This window comes from Lepisma saccharinum, chromosome 7 (genome assembly GCF_977018435.1).
Source record: "Lepisma saccharinum chromosome 7, izLepSacc3.1, whole genome shotgun sequence".
Classification (NCBI taxonomy): Eukaryota; Metazoa; Arthropoda; class Insecta; order Zygentoma; family Lepismatidae; genus Lepisma; species Lepisma saccharinum.
This window is the reverse complement of record NC_139235.1, coordinates 29,389,717-29,415,920: the sequence shown is the minus strand read 5'-3', so window position 1 is coordinate 29,415,920 and position 26,204 is coordinate 29,389,717. Positions and strand designations below refer to the sequence as shown.

General features: G+C 39.7%; 2 protein-coding genes across 3 annotated transcripts; both read left to right on the top strand.

The window, feature by feature from the left end:
- The first annotated feature begins 3,232 nt into the window (after nucleotides 1–3,232).
- LOC145990170 (uncharacterized) lies at nucleotides 3,233–15,632 on the top strand. Of its 2 annotated transcripts, none has more exons than XM_083125834.1 (3): nucleotides 3,233–3,725; nucleotides 6,815–7,002; nucleotides 12,293–15,632. In XM_083125834.1, exons 1-3 carry the CDS (start codon nucleotides 3,622–3,624, stop codon nucleotides 12,901–12,903), a joined length of 903 nt encoding a protein of 300 aa, XP_082981960.1. In that variant the 5' UTR covers nucleotides 3,233–3,621; the 3' UTR covers nucleotides 12,904–15,632. The 2 variants fall into 2 exon arrangements, with proteins under 2 accessions (XP_082981960.1, XP_082981959.1); XM_083125833.1 differs by having other exon boundaries at nucleotides 6,815–7,023.
- Nucleotides 15,633–16,686: 1,054 nt separating this feature from the next.
- On the top strand, nucleotides 16,687–24,633 carry LOC145990169 (uncharacterized). Its single transcript, XM_083125832.1, has 2 exons — nucleotides 16,687–18,127; nucleotides 23,117–24,633. Exons 1-2 carry the CDS (start codon nucleotides 17,065–17,067, stop codon nucleotides 23,740–23,742), a joined length of 1,689 nt encoding a protein of 562 aa, XP_082981958.1. The 5' UTR covers nucleotides 16,687–17,064; the 3' UTR covers nucleotides 23,743–24,633.
- Nucleotides 24,634–26,204: the final 1,571 nt, after the last annotated feature.

Here is a 26,204-nt window from a genome sequence, read left to right as displayed (position 1 = left end):
TAATGTGACGATAATTTAAGGAGAGAAATACTTATCAAGGCAAGACGGAGAATGTTCTATAACCCTGTTGTTGATAATATTGCACATAAGCTTTTCCTGCGCTTTCGGTGTTGTCGCAGCGAACTTGAGCACTATGTAGAGACTTGTCAGCATTTGGAAGCTGCACAACAAAGGTAGCGCAACACGTATGGTGATTCGTTGTAATTTTTAATCTCTGGAAGGGGCTAGAGCGAGAAGGAACGTTCGTGAATAAGAGAAGGAGTCGAACTACTGGCAATATTTACGAATCGTTTTATCTGCGGAACGTTCTAGAATATAATGAGGATATAAATACGCGGCTTCAGTTAATGTGTCTGACAAATTTACAATTCATGATAGGTTAAAACAAGGAGATGCATTATCTCCATTGCTCTTTAATTTTGCCTTAGAATATGCTGTTAGGAAGGTAAGAGAAACTAAAGAAGTACTCAAATTAAATGGTGTGACTCAGTTGTTAGCATATGCAGATGATGTAGACTTATTAGGGGATGATATAAATACAATTAACAATAATGCTAAAATATTTTTCAAAACTGCTAAAGAGATAGGTTTGGAAGTTAACAAAGAGGAAACTAAATATATGCTTACAGGCCAAAACCAAGTGTTAGGTAATAATCAAAATCTAATTATTGATAACAACTCGTTTGAACCAGTTTCCAAATTCAAATATTTAGGAGTAATATTAACAAGTGAAAATTATATTAAAGAGGAAATAAAAAGTAGGCTTAATTCAGGAAATGCATGTTACTTCTCTCTTCATAAACTTTTGTCTTTTCGTTTAATATCTAAGAAACTAAAGTTAAAATATACAAAACAGTAATTTTGCCTGTAGTATTATATGGGTTTGAATCGTGGTACCTTACATTAAAAGAGGAACATTAATTCAGAGTATTTGAAAATAAGATCCTTAGGAAAATCTTTGGACCTAAAAGGGATGAGGAGACAGGTGAGTGGAGAAGGTTACATAATTTAGAACTACATAATTTGTATTCATGTCCAGATATTATTAGAATGATTAAATCAAGAAGACTTAGGTGTGCAGGCCATGTGGCACGAATGGGAGAGGAAGGAGGAGTTTACAGGATTCTTGTTGGGAAACCTGATGGTAAGAGACCTGTAGGAAGGCCAAGACGAAGATGGAGGGACAACGTTGAGATGGACCTAAACGAAATCGGTAGGGATGGAAAAGAGTATATAGATCTTACTCAAGATAGGGACAGATGGAAGGCCTGTGTTGCTGCAGCCATGAACCTTCGGGTTTAAGAAGGCTAGAGAGTTAGTTAGTTAGTTGCCTTCAATTTCTCGGTTCATATGTACAACATAATCGGTTGAGACTTCAGAGGTTAGTGTGACAATTCATACAGTCGATTAGTGATCAGTCAGTGTCCATTGGTTGCTTTATAAGATCTAGTGATTTGAAAATGAAATGGACTAAATACCGTAAAGTAACGAAGTCTACTACTAGTTCCAGTTCGGACCCAAAGCTGAAGACATTGACGACAGTGGAACTTCCGGAGACTCAGTGGAGTGCTACGAGTAGTTCGGGTCGAAGACCGAAGAGATGGAAGGTCTCTCTCTCTGAAGTAAATATTTCGGGAGTACCGGGTATTGGAGCGGTTTATTAAAAAATAGTTAAGCTGCACAGATCAACTGAAAATCAAAGTTTTGAGTGCTGATTTAGTTATGCCAGGACCAAATTTCGTGCATGCAGTCCGAGAATTTCATGGCATAAAAAATACTTTTGTTTAAGGCTACTGGGTTCGACACACACTCAACAGACAATTTTGAACACTTGCGAGTGCTTAGGCCTGAATATGAACAATTTGGTGGGCTTTTGTAAGAGCTGACAACATGGGAGGACAAAGACACATTATTGGTGTTCAGGCTCGAATCAGAGAGAAATATTCGGGAATTGTCTGCGTCCAGTTCCCAGCACACAGTTCGCATCTCGCGTTGTGTATCCCCAGTGCATGTGTAACAGCTACGGAAAACCACTTCTGGCATGTAGATGTTTTGATGCCTGATGAGAAGAAATGGACAAACACACATACTGAGATAGTTCCGGCACACAATTTATAATGCATGGAAACAGAGGAGTTGAGTGGTAGAAAATGTTCTGATTTCACGTTCTGATTAAAATGACATCCTTAAACAGTGGCGATTTAGGGGATAGTTGCTCCCCATTGTTTTTTTGCCTCCACACTATCACACCATGGCCTCTTAATGTTAAGTCTTGTCCCCCCCCCCCCATTTGGTGCCACCACTGGCCTTAAACATACAATTATGAGGTTCTATCTATATCCCTTTATTTATATCCCACTTCCCATCATAGGACTCCACTTGAACAGTAAAAAAGAATAGCGAGTCCCTTGTTCGATTCCCGTTGGAGGCGAATTGCACAGTGGTTTGGGTTCCAGTTCAAAGTGATAGTTTCAGTTCCGATATTTATATTTGAGAAAAATGTGCTTGTTTGTTTTTTAGCGTCGCATTTCTTACACTTTTGGCCAATCGCGACGGTGTGGATGAGTGGTGACTAGATAGAATTGATGAATGGACACTCACAAAGAACACGCACGCCCAGGCCGGGAACTTCGGTGGCGACATAGAGCCGGGCGACGAGAAGTCGAGAAGTTACAAAATAACAAAACGAATAACAATATTCACCATTACAACATTATTTGAATCTCTCTTATCGGAACGAATTCATCATTCATCTAGCCTGTTTTCAAAATATGGCTATAGAATACGGTTACAATATGGAAATTACGGAAGGGTACGTTATAAAGTAAACTGAACAAATTAAAACCTTAGAAACGGTAGAAGTAAAAATAATAATTTCTTGTCTTTCTCTTTCGTTGAACCGGCCGATTTGAACGACTATCTGGGGGCGTCAGTACTTGGTCTGTTTTCGTCCATCACAAATTCTACGGATATTGATTGGAAACTCTTAGAAAGGAGGAAAGAACTACCGTTGAAGCAAAAATGCAATTAGTCTGCACTTATCGACGCTTGTTTTGTTTGCATGTGACAGCAACAGTCACCTAACTAAGATCGATATCTACCCACGCAAGTTCCGTATGTAGCATACATGTGTCGGCTAACACGTATTGATTTTCCTTTCGAATGACGTCAGTAGTCTCAACAGTACTACAATTCATTTGATATTCTACAGTATTTTGTCCACGCACTCTGAAATGTGCAGTGGAGAGACAAGCTGGTGATCCTAAAACTTGTGCAAATCGTTAAATTCTGTTTTTGCGTCATCATTTCGATAACAAGCGAAAGTTCTTGAACTTGATATTGAATGCGTTTCTGTGTATCGACTGCGAGGCCATCTTGCAGCTGGATCGAAACCTACAAGCACGCATTTGCCAGCTCAACTTTCTTCAGTGTAACTATTCAATTTTGTCCTACGGAAGGGGAATGTTCTGATTGAAGCAAGCCTCAAGGTCTAGTGGAAGTAGCGACAGATGAAAATAGTTATGCAGCAGTAAAAACGTCATTTGGAAAACAAATAGTTGACGACAAAGCAGTTGAGAGGGAAAGCACAATCAGTTAGTTATCAGGCAGGCAAGTGTAATAATGTCCTTTCCTGCTAGCCGCAAGGAAGAATATGATGAGATGGAGAAGATCCAGAAAGAAAAGAAGACGAGTCTGCAGATGAAGGTGGAGCGGGCGAAACAAAGGTATGAACCGAAGAATCTGCGACCCAGTAGCGTACGCAGGATTTAATCAAGGGGGGTGTTATTTCAAAAACTTTCTACAAATTCACATTACCATTGTTTTATTATACTTTAATTAATTAATTAATTAATAATAATAAATTAATTAATAATTCTTATAATTAATTAATTAGTTTAATTACTACTAATGCAGCTGCTATTTATGAAAGATATAGAACAAAATTACATTTCTTTTGTTTCTTTGTTACAAAATAATTGTCTAGTCAATGGTTATTTGTATATGATAAGTGAGACATTTTAAGTGTGAAGAAAATCCATAAAAACAAGCAAATATATTAAATTTATTGAAATAATCGAAATATGAATCTCATTCAAGGAGCCGCGCTGGTCTAGTCTGACAACTTCGTGGGATATCCGGGTTCGATTCCCGGAATTGGTTGGAATTTATCCAGCCTTGTCTCCGCACCCAGCCTCATAGCAATGGGTACCCGAGAGCAACCCTGGGGGATGAAGGCTGCCGGAGCATGGTGCTGATCACATCACCTGCAAAATAGTTCGAGATCGAGAATCTTTGGGGCCCACCACACCACTACGTGTGCCTTCATGGCACGGTGCTATATGCACGGGACAAATTACATTACCTTTACCTATGGAATTCGCCCAGGATGATGATGAAGCGGGAGAATACATGTTGCTAAATTCCACTGACAGGCACGTATCCAAGGAGGGGGCTTAGGGGGCTCGAGCCCCCCCCCCCCGAAATTTTCGGTTTACACTAGATAAAATGAGGTTTTTGGTTTCTTGTGGTGTGAAATAAGATAATGTGACGATAATTTAAGGAGAGAAATAATTATCGAGGCAATACGGAGAATGTTCTGTATCCTTGTTATTGTTAATAGTGCGTGTCCAAGGTGGAAATCAGGTGGCTCGAGCCCCCCTCACCAGGAAAGGAAATTTTTCAGTTTACGCTTGATAAAATTAGGTTCTTGTCTTCTTGAATAATGTGATGATAATTTAAGGAGATACAATTATCGAGGCAAGACGAAGAATGTTCTATAACTCTGTTATTGTTAATAGCTCAAGCCCCCCCCCCCACCACCACACACCCACCTTCAGGAAATATTTCTGTTTACATTAGATAAAATTAGGATTTTTGCTTTTTGAATAATGTGACGATAATTTAAGGGGAGAAATACTTATCAAGGCAAGACGGAGAATGTTCTATGACCCTGTTGTTGATAACATTGCACGTAAACTTTTCTTGGGCTTTCAGTATTATCGCAGCAAACTTGAGCACTATGTAGAGACTTGTCAGCATTTGGAAGCTGCACAGCAAAGGTATCGCCACACGTAGAGTGGTTCGTTGTAATTTTTAATCTCTGGAAGGCGCGAGAGGGAATGTTCTTGAATAAGTGGAGTCGAATTACTGGCAATATTTATAAATCGTTTATCTGCGCAACGTTCTAGAATATACTGAGGATATAAATACGCGTTAATTAGAACCATTCCTAAATAGAAATTCTTTGACCGAACCTTGAATCCAATGAGAAAAATGGCGTTGTCTCTGACATCATTTTCTTTTAAGCGTTCAATTCAAGGACTTGTTCATGATTCATTTGATCGTGTTAAAGGTGCTTTACTTCAGTCTGTAATACGAAATTATAAAAACTTCTGGTGAGTTGATTTTTAAAAATGTGTCCGAGATAAAGAGTGGCGTGCCAACGATTTTCGGCAGGGAGAGGGGTTACGCATACTATTTTTGGTGGTCAGTCCTCATTTTGCCATATTTTCCTGTTTTTGACGTTCTTTTTTTAAGGACTGTGTCAAATGGGGTTATGACCCCACCAACCCTCCCTTGGGCACGTCCCTGGAGATACCTAAATGAGTAAGCATTTGATCATATTGGGAGACGAAACATTAGATGTGTTGGGAACGGAAGGGTTTTCACTGTGCAATAATTGTTTCGCGATCCACCTGTATTCTATGGAAAGCTTCCTTTGTTTCGTGCCGAGATATGACAAGACTGCGGAAGCTGTGACAGACAATTTTGAACTCTTGCGAGTGCTTAGGCCTGAATATGAACAATTGGTGAGTTTCGGCTTTTAAAAGAGCTGCAAACATGGGAGGACAAGACACACGAGTGGTGTTCAGGCTCGAATCAGAGAAATATTCGAGAACTGTCTGCGTCCAGTTCGCAGCACACAGTTTGAATCTCGTGTTGTCGAGTGGATTGATTGTCCATCCCGTGCATGTGTAACAGCTTCGTAAAAACACTTTTGGTTACCTGGTACACAGATGTTTTGATGCCTGATGAGAAGAAATGGACGAACATACATACTAAGATGGTTCCGGCACACAAGGTTAATGGAAACTGAGGAGTCGAGTGGTAAAAAATGTTCCGATTTCACGTTCTGATTAAAATCACAGCCTTAAACATTGGTGACGATTTAGGGGATAGTTGCTCCCCATTTTTTTGCCTCCATACTATCGCCTGTTAATCCTAAGCCTTGTCTAACAAGAGAAAGTAAACTTTCCTTGCAACCCCCCCCCCCCCTGGTTTTGGAACCAAATTGCCACCACTGACCTTAAACATATAATTGTGAGGTTCTATCTATACCCCTTAAAAAAATTGTGTTCAGCCCCCCCCCCCGAAAGGAATTCCTGGATACGTGCCTGTCCACTGAGTCTATGTTTTCGTTGAAAAGTAAGTTTATAGACATTCCAACACATTTATCACTTCTAGGTGATTCACAAAGCACTTCTTCAACATTATTTAATGATGTGGATGTAGACTCAGCATCACTTGAGAGTTCACAAGGGGATGTGAAATCAGTACCGGGAAGAACGTTTGCAATAAGGTCGGCACACTGCGACGAAGCAAGGAATTTTCACAATTCTCGCGAGAGTCACTGCGCGACTTTTTGCAACAAAAAAAATTGCAAAATTGAACTTTGCGGCCGCTTAGACTGTGTTTGGAATGTTGTTTTTCTCTTCATGCTGCATGGGAATAATAATTCAAATTATTATTATTATTATTACTGTCGCAGATCTTTGACTGTGATAAATTAGCCATTTTTAATTTTTTTCTACAGCATTTTCCATCATATTTCAAAAGCTCAAGGGGGGGGTTTAAACCCGGTAACCCCCCCCTTGCGTACGCCACTGCTGCGACCAAGAGAACAGGATGACGAGGAAGAAGAAAGTAATGAAGAAGAGGGTGAGGAAGATGATGGAGCCAGAGCCCTGAAAGGAAGCAAAGAAGAGAGTGAAGATTATCAAGGTGAAAGTGAACAGAATGCAGGTAATATGTTTCATGCTTGTCCGACTGGAACGCAGTCAAAAGAAAAATCAATGTCGCGATGTCTACTTATTTCTTTAATAGTTTCCTTGTATTTACACACACACACATACACATACACACACACACACACATATATATACAATCCTGCCTCTCTCAAAATTGCAATTACAGTTTACATACCATTCCACGACGATGGGATATTACAGGGGGCCTACATCTCGATTCCTCTAGGTTCTCAAAGGTGTTAGCCTATACCTTGTGCTGTTCTATTTACTGCCATACATTCTGTATATCCTATCCGTCTGGTTGTTTGTGACTTTCAAATGGGCTCTGAATGTTTTCTTTCCAGCTTTCTCCCTCTTTACCTGTTTCTCACTTTCTTCTTCTCTCTGTTCTACATATATTTTTCTTCTACCCTTTTTGCATCCGTTTCTGTATCTCTGTTGATTTAATTATTTCATTCTTTCTCTCTGTGTTTCTGTATGTACTTATTTATTTCATCTTTTGTTTACATATCTCTTTCTATCGTTTCCCTATTTCGCTATTCCTTTCTTCCCCTGTTTATCTACACAACCCTCTCTTTCTATTTCCTTCTTCCCCAGCATAACCCTTTCTTCATATTCCTTTCTCTATCTTTCGCTTCCTTATTTCTTGCTTCTCCTATTCCTCTCTTTCTTAACCCTTTCTTCTATTTTATTTTTTCTTTCGTTTATTTATTTCCCTATTCGCCTGTTCCTCTTTCTACACAACCTTTCTCTTTATATATTTCGTTTCCTTCTTTCTTTATTTGATTCCTTCCCTATTCCTCTCTATCTCTCTCTTCATAAAGCTATCTTCCTTCTTTCGTTTCCTTCTTTATCTATTTCTTTTTCCCCTGTTCTTCTACAAAACTCTCTCCTTGTTCCTCAGTTTTTCTATTTTCTTCTGTCAAGTTCTCATTCTCTTATCTCTTACCTTTTTTGTACGAATGTGCGTGTATGTGCGTGAGAAGGGGATTCTTGCTATTTGGATGAGGTGTCACGCAATAGGTGCCACATTTTAATTTCCAGAACCATCAACTTTGCTTTATCTGTTTCTCCGAGTGCCCATGTTTCACAGCTGTAAATTATAAGACATTGACAGCGCACAATATACATAGAAATAGCCGGCTCCTGTGGCAGAGTGGTTAGCACATCGCCCAACGACGCTAGGGGTTCCGGGTTCGAATCCTGGCCTGGGCATGGATGTTTGTGAGTGTCCATTCATCAATTTTGTTTACAGCCGTGCGTGTGTACTGAGTGGCAAAGTGATTAGTGGATCCAGGGTTCGAATCCCGAGTAAGACATGCCTGTTTGAGTTGTTCATGTTGAGTAACTGCGGAGAAATGTAAGGAATTGGAAAACTGGATATTATGCGAGATATAATTGAGGGGACAACATAAGAAAGGCTTATCCCAAATTTTAAAAAGCGCGACAAGTGAGTGGTTGACCCTCGAGCTCGACTTGGAAGTTACCGGGTTCGAAACCGGACCACGGCATGGCTGCTTTTTGTGAGTTTCTCTTCATCAATTTCATGTACTCATTCTCATTGTAGCTCTGACCTCCATGGCGTAGTAGTTAGCACAGCGCACTACGACACCAGCGGTCCCGGCTTCGCATTCCTCCCTGCGCATGTAACACAAGCAATTCACTTAATATTTCTGTGTATAAGTACCAGGTGGTTATAATTAAAGTGACGGTGTTCAGAGTGGTACAGCACGGGCTGTAATGAGAGTAGCAGTCTGAAACTTCGTAGATATGATAATGAAGCAATGCGCTCGCGAATTATGCAAAAAAAAAAAAAAAAAAAAATTGCTCCAATTCTCGCCACCAGGGTAAAAAATGGCGCTGTAAGCAGTCAAAACGTGGAATTTTCCGTAACTCTGACGTCAAAGTCGGTGACATTGCCTAACCATTGTGCGAGCTCCCTGGTTGTTGTTGGTGACGCTTGTTGCTTTTTCCTTTAGTAATGTTCATGTAATTCGTATAGTGAAATTGTAGCGATATTTTATTACAAAGAGTATTGTTTTCTGCGATTTATAGTGTTTTTCCTGTAACTATACCAAGTTTTGACTGCTTACAGCGCCATTTTTTACCCTGGTGGCGAGAATTGGAACTTTTTTTTTTTTTTTTTTTTTTTGCATAATTCGCGAGCGCATTGCTTCATTAGCATATCTACGAAGTTTCAGACTGCTACTCTCATTACAGCCCGTGCTGTACCACTCTGAACACCGTCACTTTAATTATAACCACCTTGTATATTGTGCGCTGTCGTCAATGTATTATAATTTGCAATGCACATGCAATAGCATAGGCTCTCAGGAGTAGTTTCAGTATCAAATGTTCAGGTCGCCATAAGCGCGAAAGCGAAATTTTCGCGGTTAATCCGTTTCGAGCTTAATCTTTTGGCTCTTATTTCCTCGCTCTTATTCCGTTCGTGCTTCGTCCGTTTCCCTTTAATTCCTTTCGCGCTTAATCCTGTTTTGAATTTTGTTTTCGCACTTAATCCGTTTCGCGGTTGTTCCTTTCGCGCTTATTCCTGCTTTCAATTTTTGGTTTCGCACTTAATCCGTTTCGCGGTTGTTCCTTTCGCTCTTAATCCTGCTTTCAATTTTGCTTTCGCACTTAATCCGTTTCGCGGTTGTTCCTCTCGCGCTTATTCCTGCTTTGAATTTTGGTTTCGCACTTAATCCGTTTCGCGGTTGTTCCTTTCGCTCTTAACCCTGCTTTCAATTTTGCTTTCGCACTTAATCCGTTTCGCGGTTGGTCCTTTCTCGCTTATTCCTGCTTTCAATTTTGGTTTCGCGCTTAATCCGTTTCGTGGTTGTTCCTTTCGCGCTTATTCCTGCTTTCAATTTTGGTTTCGCACTTAATCCGTTTCACGGTTGTTTCGTTCGCGCTTATTCCTGTGTGACTCTTGCGCTTAGTCAGTTTCGCGCTTTATCCCTTTCGCGGTTATTCCACCGCCCCAAATATTCTAAAAAATCTCAAACAGCTTTTGCTTGCTTTGTATTTATTTGTATTTTCGTTGTGCGAGCTGTACGCTGTACGCACTACATACATTTTGCTTTACACACACTTACTCTTTCCTTAAAGTCATGTATTAATATTGTACCCTCTTTACGTTAATATACAGATACTCTTATCAGATATAAGAAAAAAAGTAGATATAAAAAAATAGACATAATAAGTATAGTTTAGCAATCCAAATCTTGCACATGCAAATAACGTTATGTGTCTGGTTCCTTTGGTGTCCAGTATCTATATACCTCAATTCCAATCTTTCACTTCCCACACAAACTACCCCCTTGCACTATTTCTCGGGCTGCCTTTCACACTCCCATTCTCCCCTCTTCTTTATGTGATAAGGGGTGTTTACACTTTACGTTACACTATAGAGATGGCTCGGTTTGAGTATGATCACTAATCTCGCTGTCTACTCTAATAGCTTTCCCCCGCCGTTCTCTTACTTTCCACTTGTTGTCCCCTTCTTTTGTCTTTTTTCTATCGTTTACCACTTCTATCACCTCCCTCGCTGTTAAGTTTTTCATCCATTTGTCCCTTAGGTCACGTGTAGAAGGGCAGTTCAGGAGGATATGCTCGTCCGTCTCCTCTGCATCGCACATACAACATATCATTTCCCCAATTCTTCGTTTCTCTTCCTTAATTGTTTCCATCCCCCTAGTCTGAACCATGCCAGCGCGTCTCCTTCCTTTTTTCCCACAACATTAATATATCTTAATATATCTCTTAACTGTTCCATGATTGAGGACTTCGTTTGGCAGTCTGCTGTTATTTCTTGCTTGCCCAGTATTGTATAAGAGATTCTTTACTTCCCAACCCCAGTTGTGAACGTTTACCTCCCTTGTCTGTATTTCTAAGCATTGTCCCCTCAGCGTAGTTTGGCCCTCTAATGATAATCGCATCCAATATTAAACAACCTTCATCTGTGCTTGTACCGTGTCCCTGTTCAAGCCCTATTCCTTGAGGATCCCACAGTTGGCCGTACCTCTGCTTACGCCCATTGCCCTCTTATAGAATTCTGTTTGTGTGCCGGTTATTGTGTTGTCCCCCTTTAACCCCCACAGTTCTACTCCATAATTTAATGTTCCTAATATTATTGATGAATAGAGGTTTTGAATGACCGGGACAGCTTCTTAGTGCCCTAGAGTGTTAGCTAGGCAAAATATTATTAAAATATTGCACTGAGCTGACAGTATATAGGCAAGTATGCATAACTTTGGCTTAGAATTAAGCTGTGATGTCTAACGAAAGTATGAACCAAGTGTCTTAGAAATAATATAATTTATATTTGGTCCCGCACCGTCGTCGTGCGTCAAGTTTTTGTGATGCGGCTAATCGCGACGATTAAGATGAGTCGCGATATGATGAAATGGATGAAGGGACACTCATAAAGAACACCATCCCCAGCCGAGATTAGAACTCTGCACCTCTTGCGTCCTAGGACACTGTTAACCACTCCACCAGAGATGTAAGCTCATGGGAAAGAGTATAAGCGAGTTTCTTAGCTTGATCCGTGTAGGCGTTACAGGTAAGGAAAAATTTCTAATGACGTTTCCTTGATAGTTTAATTTTTATTATTGAAACTCATTCTGTATATGGCCCGCTTTTGACGAAAGCATTTCCTGTAACATTTTTACTAGCATAAATGCTACGTAAATGTTTCCAAAAATCTTATAGCAGATAGCTTATAGCTTAGCTTTTGCGATTACAATGTATAATGGCACATCGAGTAACGCCATCTATGATGAGTGCCTAAGTGTTCACAATTGAAACAACTGAAATATTCTTCCGTACGTTCACTGTATACGTTATAAAGTATGTATTTAAGCACCGCCATTGTTTTGTACCTAATACTTTTTATAGGAAATGTTATTTCTCTCGGTTGAATAGCTATCGGCATTTAAAAATGTGAAGTGATACATTGTTTACATCTCACGCTGCCGCCATTACAGCTGCACTCGTGACCTAGAGGTCGCTTCTGATTGGTTAGGCTACGAAAAAAGCTACGGATATAGGACGGACCCTATCCTTGAGAAATGCCATGAAATATGCCATGGCATCTGAAATACCATAAGAGTTTTCACTTTACAGGGTAGCATTTTGATCATGGCATAAATGTTAAGAAAAATGCCAAGGAAAATGTTTTCGTCTAAAGCGGGCATAAGATATTAAAATATCTATAGTAATGGATAATCCAACTCAATTTTTTTTTCATTTTTCTCCTTCAGGTGACGACCATCGATCTGATATCGCCAGGCCATCTCTGTTGAGGTTCGTCGCTACTCCGCCAGAGTGGGAAAGAGAGGACACACTCGATGACATCAAGCAAGCGATCTTGAACGGCATTCGTAAGCTTGCTGACGACGTCACGAGATTCCTCCGAATGGTCGACGAAGCGGAAAGAGTCCGCAACCCTTATCTCTGGGGCTGCTATCAGCTGAAGAAAGAAGAAATGACATCCAGATTGGGGAGAAGCCCTGGGGAGGCAATTCTGTTCCATGTCACCTCGGCAAACAATATACCTTCAATCTCTACCAACAATTTCGATTGGAGAAGAGTATGGCGCTGCAAGTTCGGGCATGGCGTCAGCTTCAACGGCGACCCTTTCTACTGCCACAAGTGGAGTGGGTGTGGCGGTGGCAGGAGGGCGCTAGTGGCATGCAGAGTCCTTGTGGGGGAATTCATCCAGAGCTCTACCCGATCCATATGGGAGACCAATAACCTCGCTGACATCGACTACGACACGAGCTGCGGGTTCCTCTATAGCAGCGCTCCACCCGTATTTGTGAAGTACGAAGACAACTCCTTTTACCCAATGTACGTTGGTTATTATAACTAGTGGTGCCTCCCCGGTGGTGTAGTGGTAAACCCGCTTTACACTCTATCCCGGGAATATCTGGAGCAAGGCTGCGCTTAACGGAAGATAAGGGGAGAAAGCTATTGGGCGGAGCGAAGCAATACAAAGCCTGATACCTGCTGTTGTTTCCCCCTCCATGCAATCCCGTTCCCACGCACTTGTTCATTGGTCGAACCCTCTCGAGTCACTACTTGCGCAGAGACTTGTTTTCGTTCGCTTGCTCCAGAGTTTCCCGCGACAGAGTATAGACGAAAGCATTTTATAACATATCTGCTAGCATAGAATTCTACCGTGTAAAGAGAAGAAACTTTTATAGTAATTATTTTGATGCCGTAGCATGGCATGTTTCAATGACAGAATCGGTCCTAACTATTTTAACATCATTCGTAGCGGTGTCCGGTAAAAATGGCATAGGAAAAAATGGCAACGGAAAAAATGGCCAAGTAAAAATGGCAACAAACGGAAAAAATGGCAAAAGTAAAAATGGCAAAAGTAAAAATTGCAAATGGAAAAATGGTAAAAATAGAAATCACAAACAGAAAGCAAAAGTTATTTTGTTAGGCCTATATACCACTGTCGGTATAAATTATCCTAGTTTTAATCTCTGGCAGTTGTCAAATATATAGTATGAAATGTTCTCTTATACCGTTCAAAATCAAATCTAGTGTTCTAGGTTCACTTCTATTGCACGGATGTTGATTTCGTATCTTCATTATCATTAGGACACTTGGCTATCATTACAGCATCGTAATCAGGTGGATGATTATGATCGTAAGAACACACATGATTTTGTTTCAATAAATTTGTTTCTAGAATTCACAGACACTAGGATTTGTTCCTCCACCTTATTACATTCTTCAGATCAGACTGTTTTGTACACGCGTAGATAGAAGAGCTTCTCTGCAGCTTTCCGAGATTTAACAATTTTCATTTTGAAAATGTAAACAAATTCGTCTCTGAGATAAATCAGTGACACAAATTAATGCGAGGGGGTAGATAAGGGCTGGCTTCAAGTCCTGCTAGTAACAAACACGTGTGATTGGTCAGGAAATGTGCGTAGCATTACCAATCGGAAGCGAGCTCTACGTCACAAGTGTAGATGTAATGGCGGCCGCGTACGATGTAAACAATTTATCACTTCACATTTTCAAAAGCCGATAATTATTTAGCCGAGAGGAAAAACGTTTCTAACGAAACGGTTTTAGGTAGATGTCAATGGCGATGCTCAAATACATACTTTATGGTACGTACAGTGCGATCCATGAATATTACCGTGCAAATTGTCCATTAGCATGTTCGTGCACTTCATTTGATCCAATGAGAGCTTCAAGAATTAAAAGAAAACTCAAAACAAGCTGTTGAAAACTTCTGCACCAGCATACATAAGAATCCATCGCTTAAAAACACATAGGATTTAAGAGAAAAATTATTGAAAATAGTCATGGACAATTTGCACGGTAATACTCATGGATCCCACTGTACATACAGTACTCATATGGAAGAATACATTAGTTGTTTCAAATGTAAACACCGGGCACAGGCTCATGGGCCGAACTATGTCAATATATAGGTGAGATATTTCTACATGGGTAGAATTTCAGTTTGTTTGCACAATAGCTCAATAATTAAAAAAATAAATAATTGAAAACCAGTAATTCTGTATGCCTTTCGTGCTGTATAAATTATCTAACGTTCTCTGCACACTTTGCATATAATCGCAACTGCTAACCGGAATGTTACATGAGATGCTTTCGTGCAAAGCATACTGCTATTAAAAAATGCTATGAGTTTTTGCGAGCACTTAGGCAGAATTTATTCTAGCAAATACGTTAAAGGAAATGCTTTCGTCTAAGGCGGACTTTACTGTTTAACTACTGAAGACGATACTAGTCCAGTGGACGAATCTACAAGTAATAGGGGAGGCAGGTTGAAACATGCACGAAACAGCGCTGTAGGTTTCAAATCAGTATTTCGTTTGTTAGCTCTATTTTTGATCGCCTTATTGTGCTTGTGATGGCTTTTAGAACTCATAACACCCTCTTCAACGTATTCGACATTTAATTATGTTGTATTTCATATTTTTGCAACGCCACATATTACTTAAATCAACATAATCCACTTATAGATAGATATACGTGCAGAATGCACTGAACAGTAACCTTTTGAGTTAGGAGTGTATACCAGAGCTTTGTGTTTTAATTGTAAGACTGTCTTGTAAAGTAGTTGACAGTAAGATTTTAATGTTTTTCTTGGAAAATACAATAACACACACTCGTCACATATCTAGCGAATATAATTATTTTTTCTGTGCATAATTTTGCTTCAATGTGTTCTATTTTCATATTTATGAAGAAACCATTCCTTATGATGAAGACGTATTCTGTATGTGCAAGTCTCGAGGAGGTTCAAGAGGTATGAGGGAAGTTGAACTCCTCTTCATAAAGAAAAAAAATGCCTAATGCCTAATTGTTCTTTATTTTATTTCTATCACTTTTCGTATTTTCTGTTTTTATTGTTTGCATCTATTTCTAGAGTTTTGCCTTTCTCTCTCACTCTTAGAATCTATTTCTCCTTATTTTCTCTGGTGTCTACTGTCTCCCTCTTTTCTTCTGTTCTCTCTCTTTGTCTCTCATCCATCTTTTATTTCTCTTTCTCCGTCTCTTGATTTATGGCTGTTCTCTTTCTCATGAGATTCCTTAATGGGGAGAATCCCCCCCTAGTATATACAAGAAAATAAATAAATGTTTCTTGTTCTAATATACTCTTTTTGTGTTATTTTAGGTGTATACTAAATGTAACTGTCCCCCCAAAAAGTATTACTACCTCTATAATTCTCTATTTTCGCCTCTCTCTCTCTGATCCATTCTCTTTTTCCACTCCCCCCTTCTCTCTCTCTCTCGTTCCATTTCTTTCCCTCTCCCTCTCTCTGTGTCTGCCTCTCTCCCATCACTTTCTCTCGCTCTTCTCCTGGTCCTGCTACTAATCTAATGTAACTTACATCAACCAAACACAATTTAAATAAGAAACATGTAGTATCAAGATTCTATGTGTGTGTAAAACAAGTCTGAAGCACGTCAAGATCTACAATGACAATTGTTCACATTCATCAGAGAGAGGTCTGATGCCCAGGTATTTTACATAGTTGGGGGAAGCTGAATCATTTTCTTGTACTCCAATTATTCCTCCAAAAAACACGTCCAGTACAGGAAAGATGGCAAAAGGTAGTAAAACTGTTAAACTGTAATATCCTCTTTTACGAGAAGCCTCAACAAGCCACTGTAAATCATGTGATAGCTCCGTGGCTCAACAACTCGTTGAGAGGCAGGACCTGCCATGCTTTCTTGCTGGGCGAAGGCATGGCCACTGGGTTAACATCGAAATTTTTGAGCTGCCATTGGGAATCGAATCTTGGGCTCCTTGTACCAAAAGCGGGAGCTTTTATGAAAATTCTCTTCCAGGATATATGAAAATGTTCCATAAATTTTGGAGTATTCATGTTTTTGTATAAATCAATATCTAATAGTTCACATTCTACAGCAAAAGATAGAAAGCAATGACGCAAATATATGAAGCTGCCCTGTGATTATCGACGTATGTTTTGCCTTGCATGCAATCAATGAGTGTTTGCTTGCGACGACGAAAAGCGCATAATGAAGATCGATATGTGCCCATGTAAGCTTCACATGTGACATGCGACACTGTTATGGATTTCCCTTTCTATCAGATCTGAATGACGTCAATAGTCTTAACAGTTCCACCAATCACCTCGTCGTTCGTAGACGTTGGTCCTATACGCTGATACAAAACAGAGTACAGAAGAAAACATGTAGAAGATAATATTCTGTGTGCTTCATATGGAAAACACAAAGTTAATATAGTCTTTGTAGTTCACTGCATTTCTTTCTAGCAACTGTGAGGCCATCTCGCGGCTGGATCGAATTCCGCATTTCTCCGCTGAAGCTCTTCGGTGCAACAACTATTCTCTTTTGTTGGACAAACTCAAGTCATGCTAACAAATTGATCGGCTGAACTTGACTGAATCGTCAATATTGGGATATCTACTGGGAAAACTGTGCAGATATTACTCGTTCTGTTGACACAGCAGCAACTTCACCGGGAAATACCTTAGTCTGCAAGAGTGGAATGTCATTTTCTCTTCTCAGCAGTGACGGTGATCGGGAAAGTCAGAATGAGGAGATGAACGAAACTGAAAGTAATGCAGAAAGGAAGATAGAGACTGGAGAAAATGATTTGAAAGAACAAAAGGGAGAGAAGAGAAAGATAGACAATGAAAACGAAGAAGAAGATCAAAGGAAGAAAAGGGTGAGTTCAAATCTGGTAGAGGAAGACGCATACTCTGAAGATGCTGAGAACAAGACAGCAACAGAACAAGGAAAAAAATCGGAGGAACACATTGGCAAAAAGGCAGAAGAAAGATGTGATGCCAGTGAAAAGAAACGGATGGAAGTGGGAAGCAGAGAAGAAAGTGAAGAAGTCCAAACTTCAGAGAGAGGAAGAGAGCAACGTAATGAAGAAGTGGAGGCCAACGAAGCACTTCAAGACAAAATAGAATCGAAAGCCAATGATAACAACAATGAAAGACAAAGTGATGAAAAAAAGGAGAAAGAGGAATGTGATGAAACCAGTGAGGAGAAAAAAGCAGAAGGAGGAAACGGAGAAAACAGTGAAAGTGACCCAAAAGGAAATGAAAGGGATGCTGGTTGGTTATGTGTTAAAGAAGAGCTTGACGATGTAACACAAGACAAAAAAGAAACGACAAAAAATGACGATAATGATAGAGAAAATGATGGGATGGAAAAAAAAGAAGAACGCCATGAACACTGTGAAGATAAAAGAATGGAAGGAGAAGGTGGAGAATGTAGTGAAGGTGACTTAAAAGGAAAGGAAGAAGTGAGTGTTACAGAAGCATCAGACAACGCAACACTCCCAGTTCGAACACAGTCGGAACCACACGATAACACTGACGGAGGAAATGAAGGGATAGAAACAAGCGAAGAAAGTGGTGCAACCTCAACACAGAAGGAAACGAAGGATGAAAGGGGAGACATTAATGACCCAAAAGGAACTGAGGAGAATGTAAGCGGACCAAGTATTGAAAAAGTGGAGCCCAATTCAACACAAGACGAGAAAAATGCTAAAGACGTCAGTGAAACAAACCAAGAAGAAGCAAGTAAGACGAATGCAGGTAATTTCGTTATCCTCGTTTTGTGTGTTTTCAATGTACGTGCATGCAAAAAAAATGCACTTTTCTTTGAGACTGCACTGCCAAGCGCACTTCTCTCAATCTGCATGAAGTGTTTTCGGGATTTATAGTTTTGGAGATACTGTCGGGGAAATCGTTCGAACAAGGGAATAGACAGAAACCAGGCACGTATCTAGAAATATGTTTCGGGGGTGGGGGTGGGGGGGTTCGAACCAAGTGTCTCAGGAATAATAATAATAATAATAATGTTTAAATTAAAATAATTATATTAAATAGAATTAATACTAAATACAATACATAAATTAATATTATATTATTATTACACGAATAGGTAAAAAGACTGTATAAGAATAGAGATATAACAGCCCATATTTATTACGTAGCTTACCTGTAGTTAAGATAATGTAGTGTAGTGACATAAAAACAAGTGCCCTGGCAATGAAATTAATGTCAAATAAATGAATAATTGAATATTTATGGAATAAAAAGAATGATGTTACATGTAGTTGGAGAAAAGCAAGTTTCTGATTAATATTTTAGGCATATTAAGTAATAGTGTACATAAATCTTCTTTGTAATGTCATTCAAAACCGTATGATCCAAATATAATCCTTGTCTTCCAGTAAGTTCAGAGGAAATTATACAACAAATGCTAAACAAGTATATTTTCATTTAATTTTTCGTACTTTATAAGTATTTCTGGTTGGGGGAGGGGTCGGGACCCCCTAAATACGTCCTTCCTGTCCTTCAATGCCGTGTGATCCCAATATAATCCTTGTCTTCTAATAAGTTCAGAGGAAATTATACAACAAATGCTAAACGAGTATATTTTCATTTAATTTTCGTACTTAATAAGTATTTCGGGTGGGGGCGAGGGATCTGGACCCCCTAAATACATCCTTCCTGTCCCTTCAAAGCCGTATGATCCCAATATAAACCTTGTCTTCCAATAAGTTCAGAGGAAATTATACAACAAAGGCTCAAAAAATATTATTTTCATTATTTAATTTTAGTTCTTGATATATCTTTCGGCATCATACATTGAATGCTTGAACGAGTGTTGTTAGTGGAGCGTTGCAAGCGGATCGCGAAAAATAGCTATTATAATGTCATGAAGGTCAGACATATATGAAATTAGTCAAGATTTACTTTATATTGACAGCATTTACGCATTTTTGAAATTTATAATCGGGGAACGCCGGGCGTACGGGCGTACTATAACGCTACGCCACTGATTATAATACGTTCACAGCGCACACAATATGTATATAAATTGGCCACTGTGTCTTTATAGTACTATAACAATGATAATGATACAATACAGGGTGTCCAAAAAGTCACGAGCGAAACTTTGAACGTACGGAACTCTTGTGCAAAAAGCGATAGAGAGATGAAACTTACAGTGGGTATTAACATTGTCTATGTGGCTATTTTTCAAACATGAAACAGGAAAATCATGCTATACATGAACGCTCAGAATGCGGAAAAAATTTACTAGCGTGTAAAACAGTCTCTTGTACGAAGTAAAAATGAAACATGAATAAGAGACAGCTGTGGAGTCGATTGCAATAATTTTCGATGTGTATAGATTGTCTCTGTGTGGGTATTTATCGAATAGATGAAAGAACAAGCCGGACTCCTTGGCGGAGGGTCCCGGGTTCGAATCGCTGTATGGGTATTTCTGAGTGTCCCTTCATCAATTTCATCCTCATCTTCGCGATTGGCCAAAAGTGGCAGAAAAGCGAAGTAAAATAAACCAAAGCAATCAACCAATTGATAAAAGAACGATAAATCTTTATATATTAAACATTGTATGCATTACACACGAGTTACGGGGTTAATTATGGCATATTCATAAAAACATTTTTTTGAAAAATTACGAGGTGCATTGGCAACACTGGTTGTGTCAGAGGTCAGTATCAAGTGTGTCCGACATTTGGCTATGATATTCAATCAATACCCTGATGAAGTAAAAGATTTGAAAGTTATCGTAAAAACTAACCTACTAATCTTTTTTTTTTAATATGAAATTCTTCAACTGAATGAAATGTACTTGTACAACACTGCCGGGTTGTAATTAATACATTGATTTTCAATGGAATCGTTAACCGATAGTGTGCGTGACTGTACATTCCAACTGGGTTTTTTTCACCTTAGTTTTGAAAACCGCAGGGGTCACAATATTTTTGTAACTATTTGGTAACGAATTGTCGCTCGAAGATTTCACCAATCGAAAGCAGGCTTGTGCGAACTGTCATGCTGCTACGGTGTGAAAGGTTGTAGTTGATTGGCTCGTTCCCAAGAGAAATATCTCGCTTCGGTCTGAAAAGTTCTTCGGATAGTTTGATTTCTTTCGTGTAAATGTAAATGTTCCAAGTGTACACATAAACATGGAAGCCTTAGTATGTGAAATTGTTTTAAAAAGAGGTTTGCATGTTTCAGTTTTATGTGCATTTGCGATAATGTGCAATGCTTTCCTTTCTTTTTTCTTTTTTTGTATTTTGAAGAACCTCTGTGATTGTGGCGAGTTTTCCCAAAATTGGATGCATATCCAAGGACGTATTTAGTACTTAGGGGGGGGGGGGTCCGGACCCCCTGGGCCCCCCCTCCGAAAGACTTACCAAATACTATTATTAAATAATCAGAATATACTTTTTTAGCATTTGTATATATTGGTTATTTATTCCCGCTGAGCTTATAGAAAGGCAAAGGAATTGGATCATAGGGCCTTGAAAGGCAGTTCCAAAGATTTATGCACACTACTAATTAACTTATGATAAATGTTAATCAGAAACTTTACTTCACGTCAATTGGATGTAATCCTTTTCTGTTATATTATTCAATTTTGTATTTATTTAACATTAATTTCCTTGCCAAGATAGTTGTTTTTATTAAAATTTTGGCGATATTAACCACACGTAAGCTAGATAATGAATAGGTGCTGTTATATTAGGTCAGTCAAAAAGTAAATGCAATCATTTTTTATTATTTTTCACAGCAACAATAGAAAACTTACAATGATATCATATTCCAACATAGTCCCCCTGCACTTCAATACACTTGGTCCAACGTTCCACAAGCTTTCCGATACCCTGAGAAAAAAAGGTTTTCGGTTGAGCAGCAAGCCACGTATGCACCGCTTCCTTCACATGTTGATCTGTGTCGAATCGACGGCCTCTTAAAGCATCTTTAAGTGGACCGAACAGATGGTAATCCGACGGAGCGAGATCAGGACTGTATGCAGGATGTTCTAACACCTCGAAGCCCAGATTCTGAAGAGTTTGAGCGGTGTTGGCGGCGGTATGGGGACGCGCGTTGTCATGCAACAAAAGAATGCCTTCCGACAATCGACCTCGTCGTTTGCTTCGAATTGCAGGCTTCAACTTGTTCGAAAGCATATCACTGTATCGTTCACTGTTTATTGTTGTCCCCATTTCCACATAATGTTCCATAATTACTCCTTCTGAGTCCCAAAAAAGTGTGAGCATCACTTTTCCTGCAGAGTGTTGACGCTTGACTTTTTTTTTCACTGGAGATTCAGGGTGTTTCCATTCCATGCTCTGGCGTTTGCTCTCAGGTTCGAAGTGATGGATCCATGTTTCATCTCCAGTGATGATTCGTTTCAAAAAGGCTTCACCTTCGTTAGCATGTCTGTCCAATAATCGCTGACAGATTCTCACACGATTTCGCTTGTTCTCGTCAGTGAGTTCTTTAGGAACCCATCTCGCACAGACTTTATGAAAGTTGAGTCTGTTATGGATAATTTCATATGCAGAACCATGGCTAACGTGCATATGGTTTGCCACTTCATCAACAGTCACTCGTCGGTTATTCAGAACCAGCTCACAGACTTGCTCGATGTTGTCATCACTAGTGGATGTAGCTGGACGACCTGCTCTTTCCTCGTCCTTCACACTTGTTCGACCGCTTTTGAACTTTTCGATCCACTGGTAAACACTTCGCAGCGGTAAAACATTGTCACCGTATTGTGCTGAAAGTCTTCTATGGATATCAGCTCCTGGTACACCTTCAGACCACAAAAAACGGATTACAGAACGCTGTTCTTCTATGGTGCACACGGACAGTGGCGCAGCCATGTTTACTTGGCAACACTGCAGAGCGAACTGAAGTGATGACGCTGTAACCTGCCACAGGCGAAGACAACGATACTATCTATCGGCTTGCGAGCGCAGAAAGCTGTACAGCCAACCTACGGAAGAAAACAAAAACATTGCATTTACTTTTTGACTGACCTAATATATCTATTTTTATACAGTATTTTTACCTGTATGTTAATTAATTTACTTATTTTATTATTTTAATATAACTATTCTATTATTATTATTATTATTGAGACACTTCGACCTCTCCCCTCCCCCGAAATGCATTTCTAGATACGTGCCTGAAGTTTGCAAAATAGGTATTCACCGTATTGAAGCTATACAGTAAAACCTCGTTAATTGGAGCCCGGATAAGTCGGACTTCGCTTAATCCGGACAGGTAAAAGGCCAAAAAAAATGCAAGGTTTTATGGAAATGTGGCTAGAAGTCAAGAATTGCATTCATCCTATTCCTCCGTAACGGCTAAGAATACGTACATCCAACGTCCATGGGAGAACTTCCCAAAGAAAAGGCAGTCAACCACTGATTATATTCTGTTTCCTGCAGACTTTCGGGAAGAAGCCGCATTGACACAGGAATACCCTCGGCATATTCTCGTAAAACTCTGGTCACTCTAAAAGAGTTTGGTTTCTACAAACGGAGTTTTAATGCACTTTCTACTGTTCTTTCAGGTTATTTTAGTTCATCCGGACTTTCTTATCCCCCCATTAGGATTAACGAGGTTTTACTGTATTTTTTTTAAAAAAATATCTTAATTGGTAACATAAGGTGTTTAGTCCCTTGCACAAATCATGTGTATGAACTTTCCAGTGGTCTTTATTTATAGAAATTGAATGTTTTTCTTCATCAGATGATGGTCATCGACCTGCTATCGTTAGGCCACCTCTGGTGACGTGCATTAGTAGGCCGAAGGAGTGGGACAGAAGCAATGCGACAGATGTCATTAAGGAAGAGATAATGAGCCACTTTCGCTTCAACAACGAAGTGGAGAAGTTTCTCGGACACATCCACAGAGCAGAAAGAGTCTGCAACCCTCACCTCTGGGGCTGCTACCAGCTGAAGAAGGAAGAAATGCAATCCAGAACTCGTTGTTCTGAGCTCGTATTGTTTCACGTCACACGCACCGACAACATACCTTCTATCAGCAAAAACAATTTCGACTGGAGGAAAGCATGGCGCTGCAAGTTCGGTCCGGGCGTCAGCTTCTGCGAGGACCCTTTCTATTGTGACAAATGGAGTTCATGTCGCTACAGAGAGAGGGCTCTAGTGATGTGTAAAGTTCTCAAAGGAAGACAGGACCGGGTTAAGGTTCGAGATGATAATCACCTCGTGACGGCCACTTACGACACAACTTACGGGTGCCTTCATTACCGTAATGCCCCGTGCGTGTGGGTGAAGTACGAGGATAACTCCTTTTACCCAATGTACATTGCTTACTACAATGGACCAGTGGAGAAAAAATTAATCTACGCCTAGCAGACGTTAGAAGAAATATTCTGGCAGAGTGCGTGAAAATCGAATGAGCCCGTTGTCAATTCTGTTATTGACGGGGGCACCGGGGGGCACAGTTCTTGGGTCAGTTTGCCATTTGAGTTATTGGCCGTGAGGCAAAAGAACCAAATGCCCATGAGACAACAAGCAAATCAGCGGTGAACAGCCATACGCATGGCCGTATTTAGAGGGGAGGTTTCTAGGGTTCAACCCCCCCCGAAACTTCTGACATGTTGGATTAATGGAAGTTCAGAAACCAAAATCTGTAACAAATTTTCAATTTTTTTTTCGAAGCATCACAAAAATACATGGAGACAATGTTGAAACGATCGAGCTAGAATTTTCTTACATTTGGAATTCTGAAACTTGAGTGAAACAGGATTTATTCTCGGAATCGTAGCCCACCCGCGACCCCACCATTATTACTTCTGCTGTCATCTTTCCAGTGTTGCTCCTGCGTCACAAGGAATATAGACTGAAGATTCCCTTATGATTGTCCCAAAATTCCCTTTCCAGCTTTTAAATTCCCTGTCCGATAAGTCGAAAATTCCCCTTGATAGGAGTTCAAACCTAGGATCTCCAGTTTTGTACCGCATTACGTTCACGATTGAGGTTACAATCCATGCACCAGGCTAAGTTTTTAAAAAGAATAACTGGTTCCACACTTTTCAAAATTCCAAAAATTTAATTTTAAAGTCAAACAACAAGAGCTTTATGACTAAAATTTCCATCTAACTTTTAAAGCTTTTCTCTTGAAGGTATCTAAAGTTTAATGACGAAGTATAATAATTGTGCATTTCAGTACACACTGTATGAAACGTAAAAAAAAAAAAAAGAAACTTGTGCTGGATATTCACTCATCTGCTGGATTGAGTAAGCCCCCTCAAGGATATAACAATAATATAATAATAATTATTATTAGTATTATTATTATGGAATACAATTGTTTTATTATTATGAAATTTTAATTATTATTGTACAATTATGTTATTATTTCTATTATTCAAATTTCTGGCGACGCCCATGGGAACAATTATGAATGAACCCCCCCCCCCGAATTTTTTTCCTGCCTACGTCCATGGCCATACATCAAAAGTTTAGGTTTTATTCTATCTAAATCACTGATTTCTGCTGCTATCGAAATCCCCGTGGAAGCGCTGCATGCTGTAATAAATGACTTTATGCCTACAAGGAAACCGCGTTCTGCGAAATATTCTATTTAGTTTGACAACAAACTCATTCATATTTTGAAAAACAAAAAGCAGGTTTCGGACTTGTGGGAACAGCACCCCAGTGAACACATTTACAAAACGTTTTGTGATATTCGAACACATTCAAAATATTTACTCAGAAAGAAGTATACTGATCATGTAATAGCATAACAAGAGCACGCAAAGAGGGCTTCGCTATTAAATTCAAGAAAGCAGAAATCAAATTTTCCTCCCCCCACCTTTTGGCGTTCGTGAACTTTTGATCTAGCCGCCGAAGTTCCTGCGTTCGAGTCCTGGCCTGAGCATGGGTGTCCTTCATCACCAGTCTCGTGTCGTCATTCAGCCTCAAAGCACGTTTAGACAAAAGTAGGCATCGCCAGATATTTTACTTCACTACGTTTCATATTTGATTTAGGAAAGAAGGAACAAAGGAGGATGGTTATTACACAACCTCGTTCTTTTCTGGACAATAAAGATTGAAATCACCTTGGTAGTATAGTGAGATACACAAGTATTTCTCGGAAAATTGTCCACGACGTTTTCAATTAATTTTCTCTGTGCTTGTTAGGAATAGATTTTTTACGTATGCTGATGTGGATATAGTTTATCATTTTGCTTCAATTGGTACTCAAGAGTTGGATATTGTCCCCCCCTAAAACTAATGTTTAAAATTCCTGCGATAACCAACGTGATAACCTGTGACTTAACATTGATATTCAAAAGCTGGATATTGCCCCCTCCCCCAAATTTAATTCTTAATCCCTCTCCCCAGAATTCAGGTGACAATTTAAGAGTTTATATGTCAGATCTCGATATTGCCTCCTCCCAGTGGCGCAGGACCGGGGGGGGGGGGTACAGGGGTACAATGAACCCCCTAAATTTTTGAAGGGTGCTACAGTATCCCCCCTAAATCCCTGATCCAAGCTGTACCCTAGTAACCCTCACCCCATGCAGTCTGACAGGAGCAACATGCTCAAAGAAACTGTTTTTTTTTTTTGGTAGCTAAACACAAAATAATGTTTGTATTTTGTTTACAAACATTATCTTCCTTTTCAAAAGAATTAAAACCACTGCAAACTCTGGGGGAGGGGGGAAACTCCAGCTTCTCTGTGTAGGGAACACCCAATGTATACATATATGCGCATGTGTGTGTCGAATTTTGTACCCCCCTAAATGTAGAACGTTCCTGCGCCACTGACCTCTGCCCCCCTCCCCAAATAATGCTTATAAGCATTA

Bases quoted from the DNA above. Each gene is read 5' to 3' on its own strand.
- LOC145990170 (XM_083125833.1), top strand. From the start codon at position 3,622: ATGTCCTTTCCTGCTAGCCGCAAGGAAGAATATGATGAGATGGAGAAG. The intron at 3,726-6,814 runs GTATGAACCGAA...TTTTTTCTACAG, and splicing joins GTGGAGCGGGCGAAACAAAG to CATTTTCCATCATATTTCAA. The intron at 7,024-12,292 runs GTAATATGTTTC...TTTCTCCTTCAG, and splicing joins TGAAAGTGAACAGAATGCAG to GTGACGACCATCGATCTGAT.
- LOC145990169 (XM_083125832.1), top strand. From the start codon at position 17,065: ATGTCATTTTCTCTTCTCAGCAGTGACGGTGATCGGGAAAGTCAGAAT. The intron at 18,128-23,116 runs GTAATTTCGTTA...TTTCTTCATCAG, and splicing joins AGCAAGTAAGACGAATGCAG to ATGATGGTCATCGACCTGCT.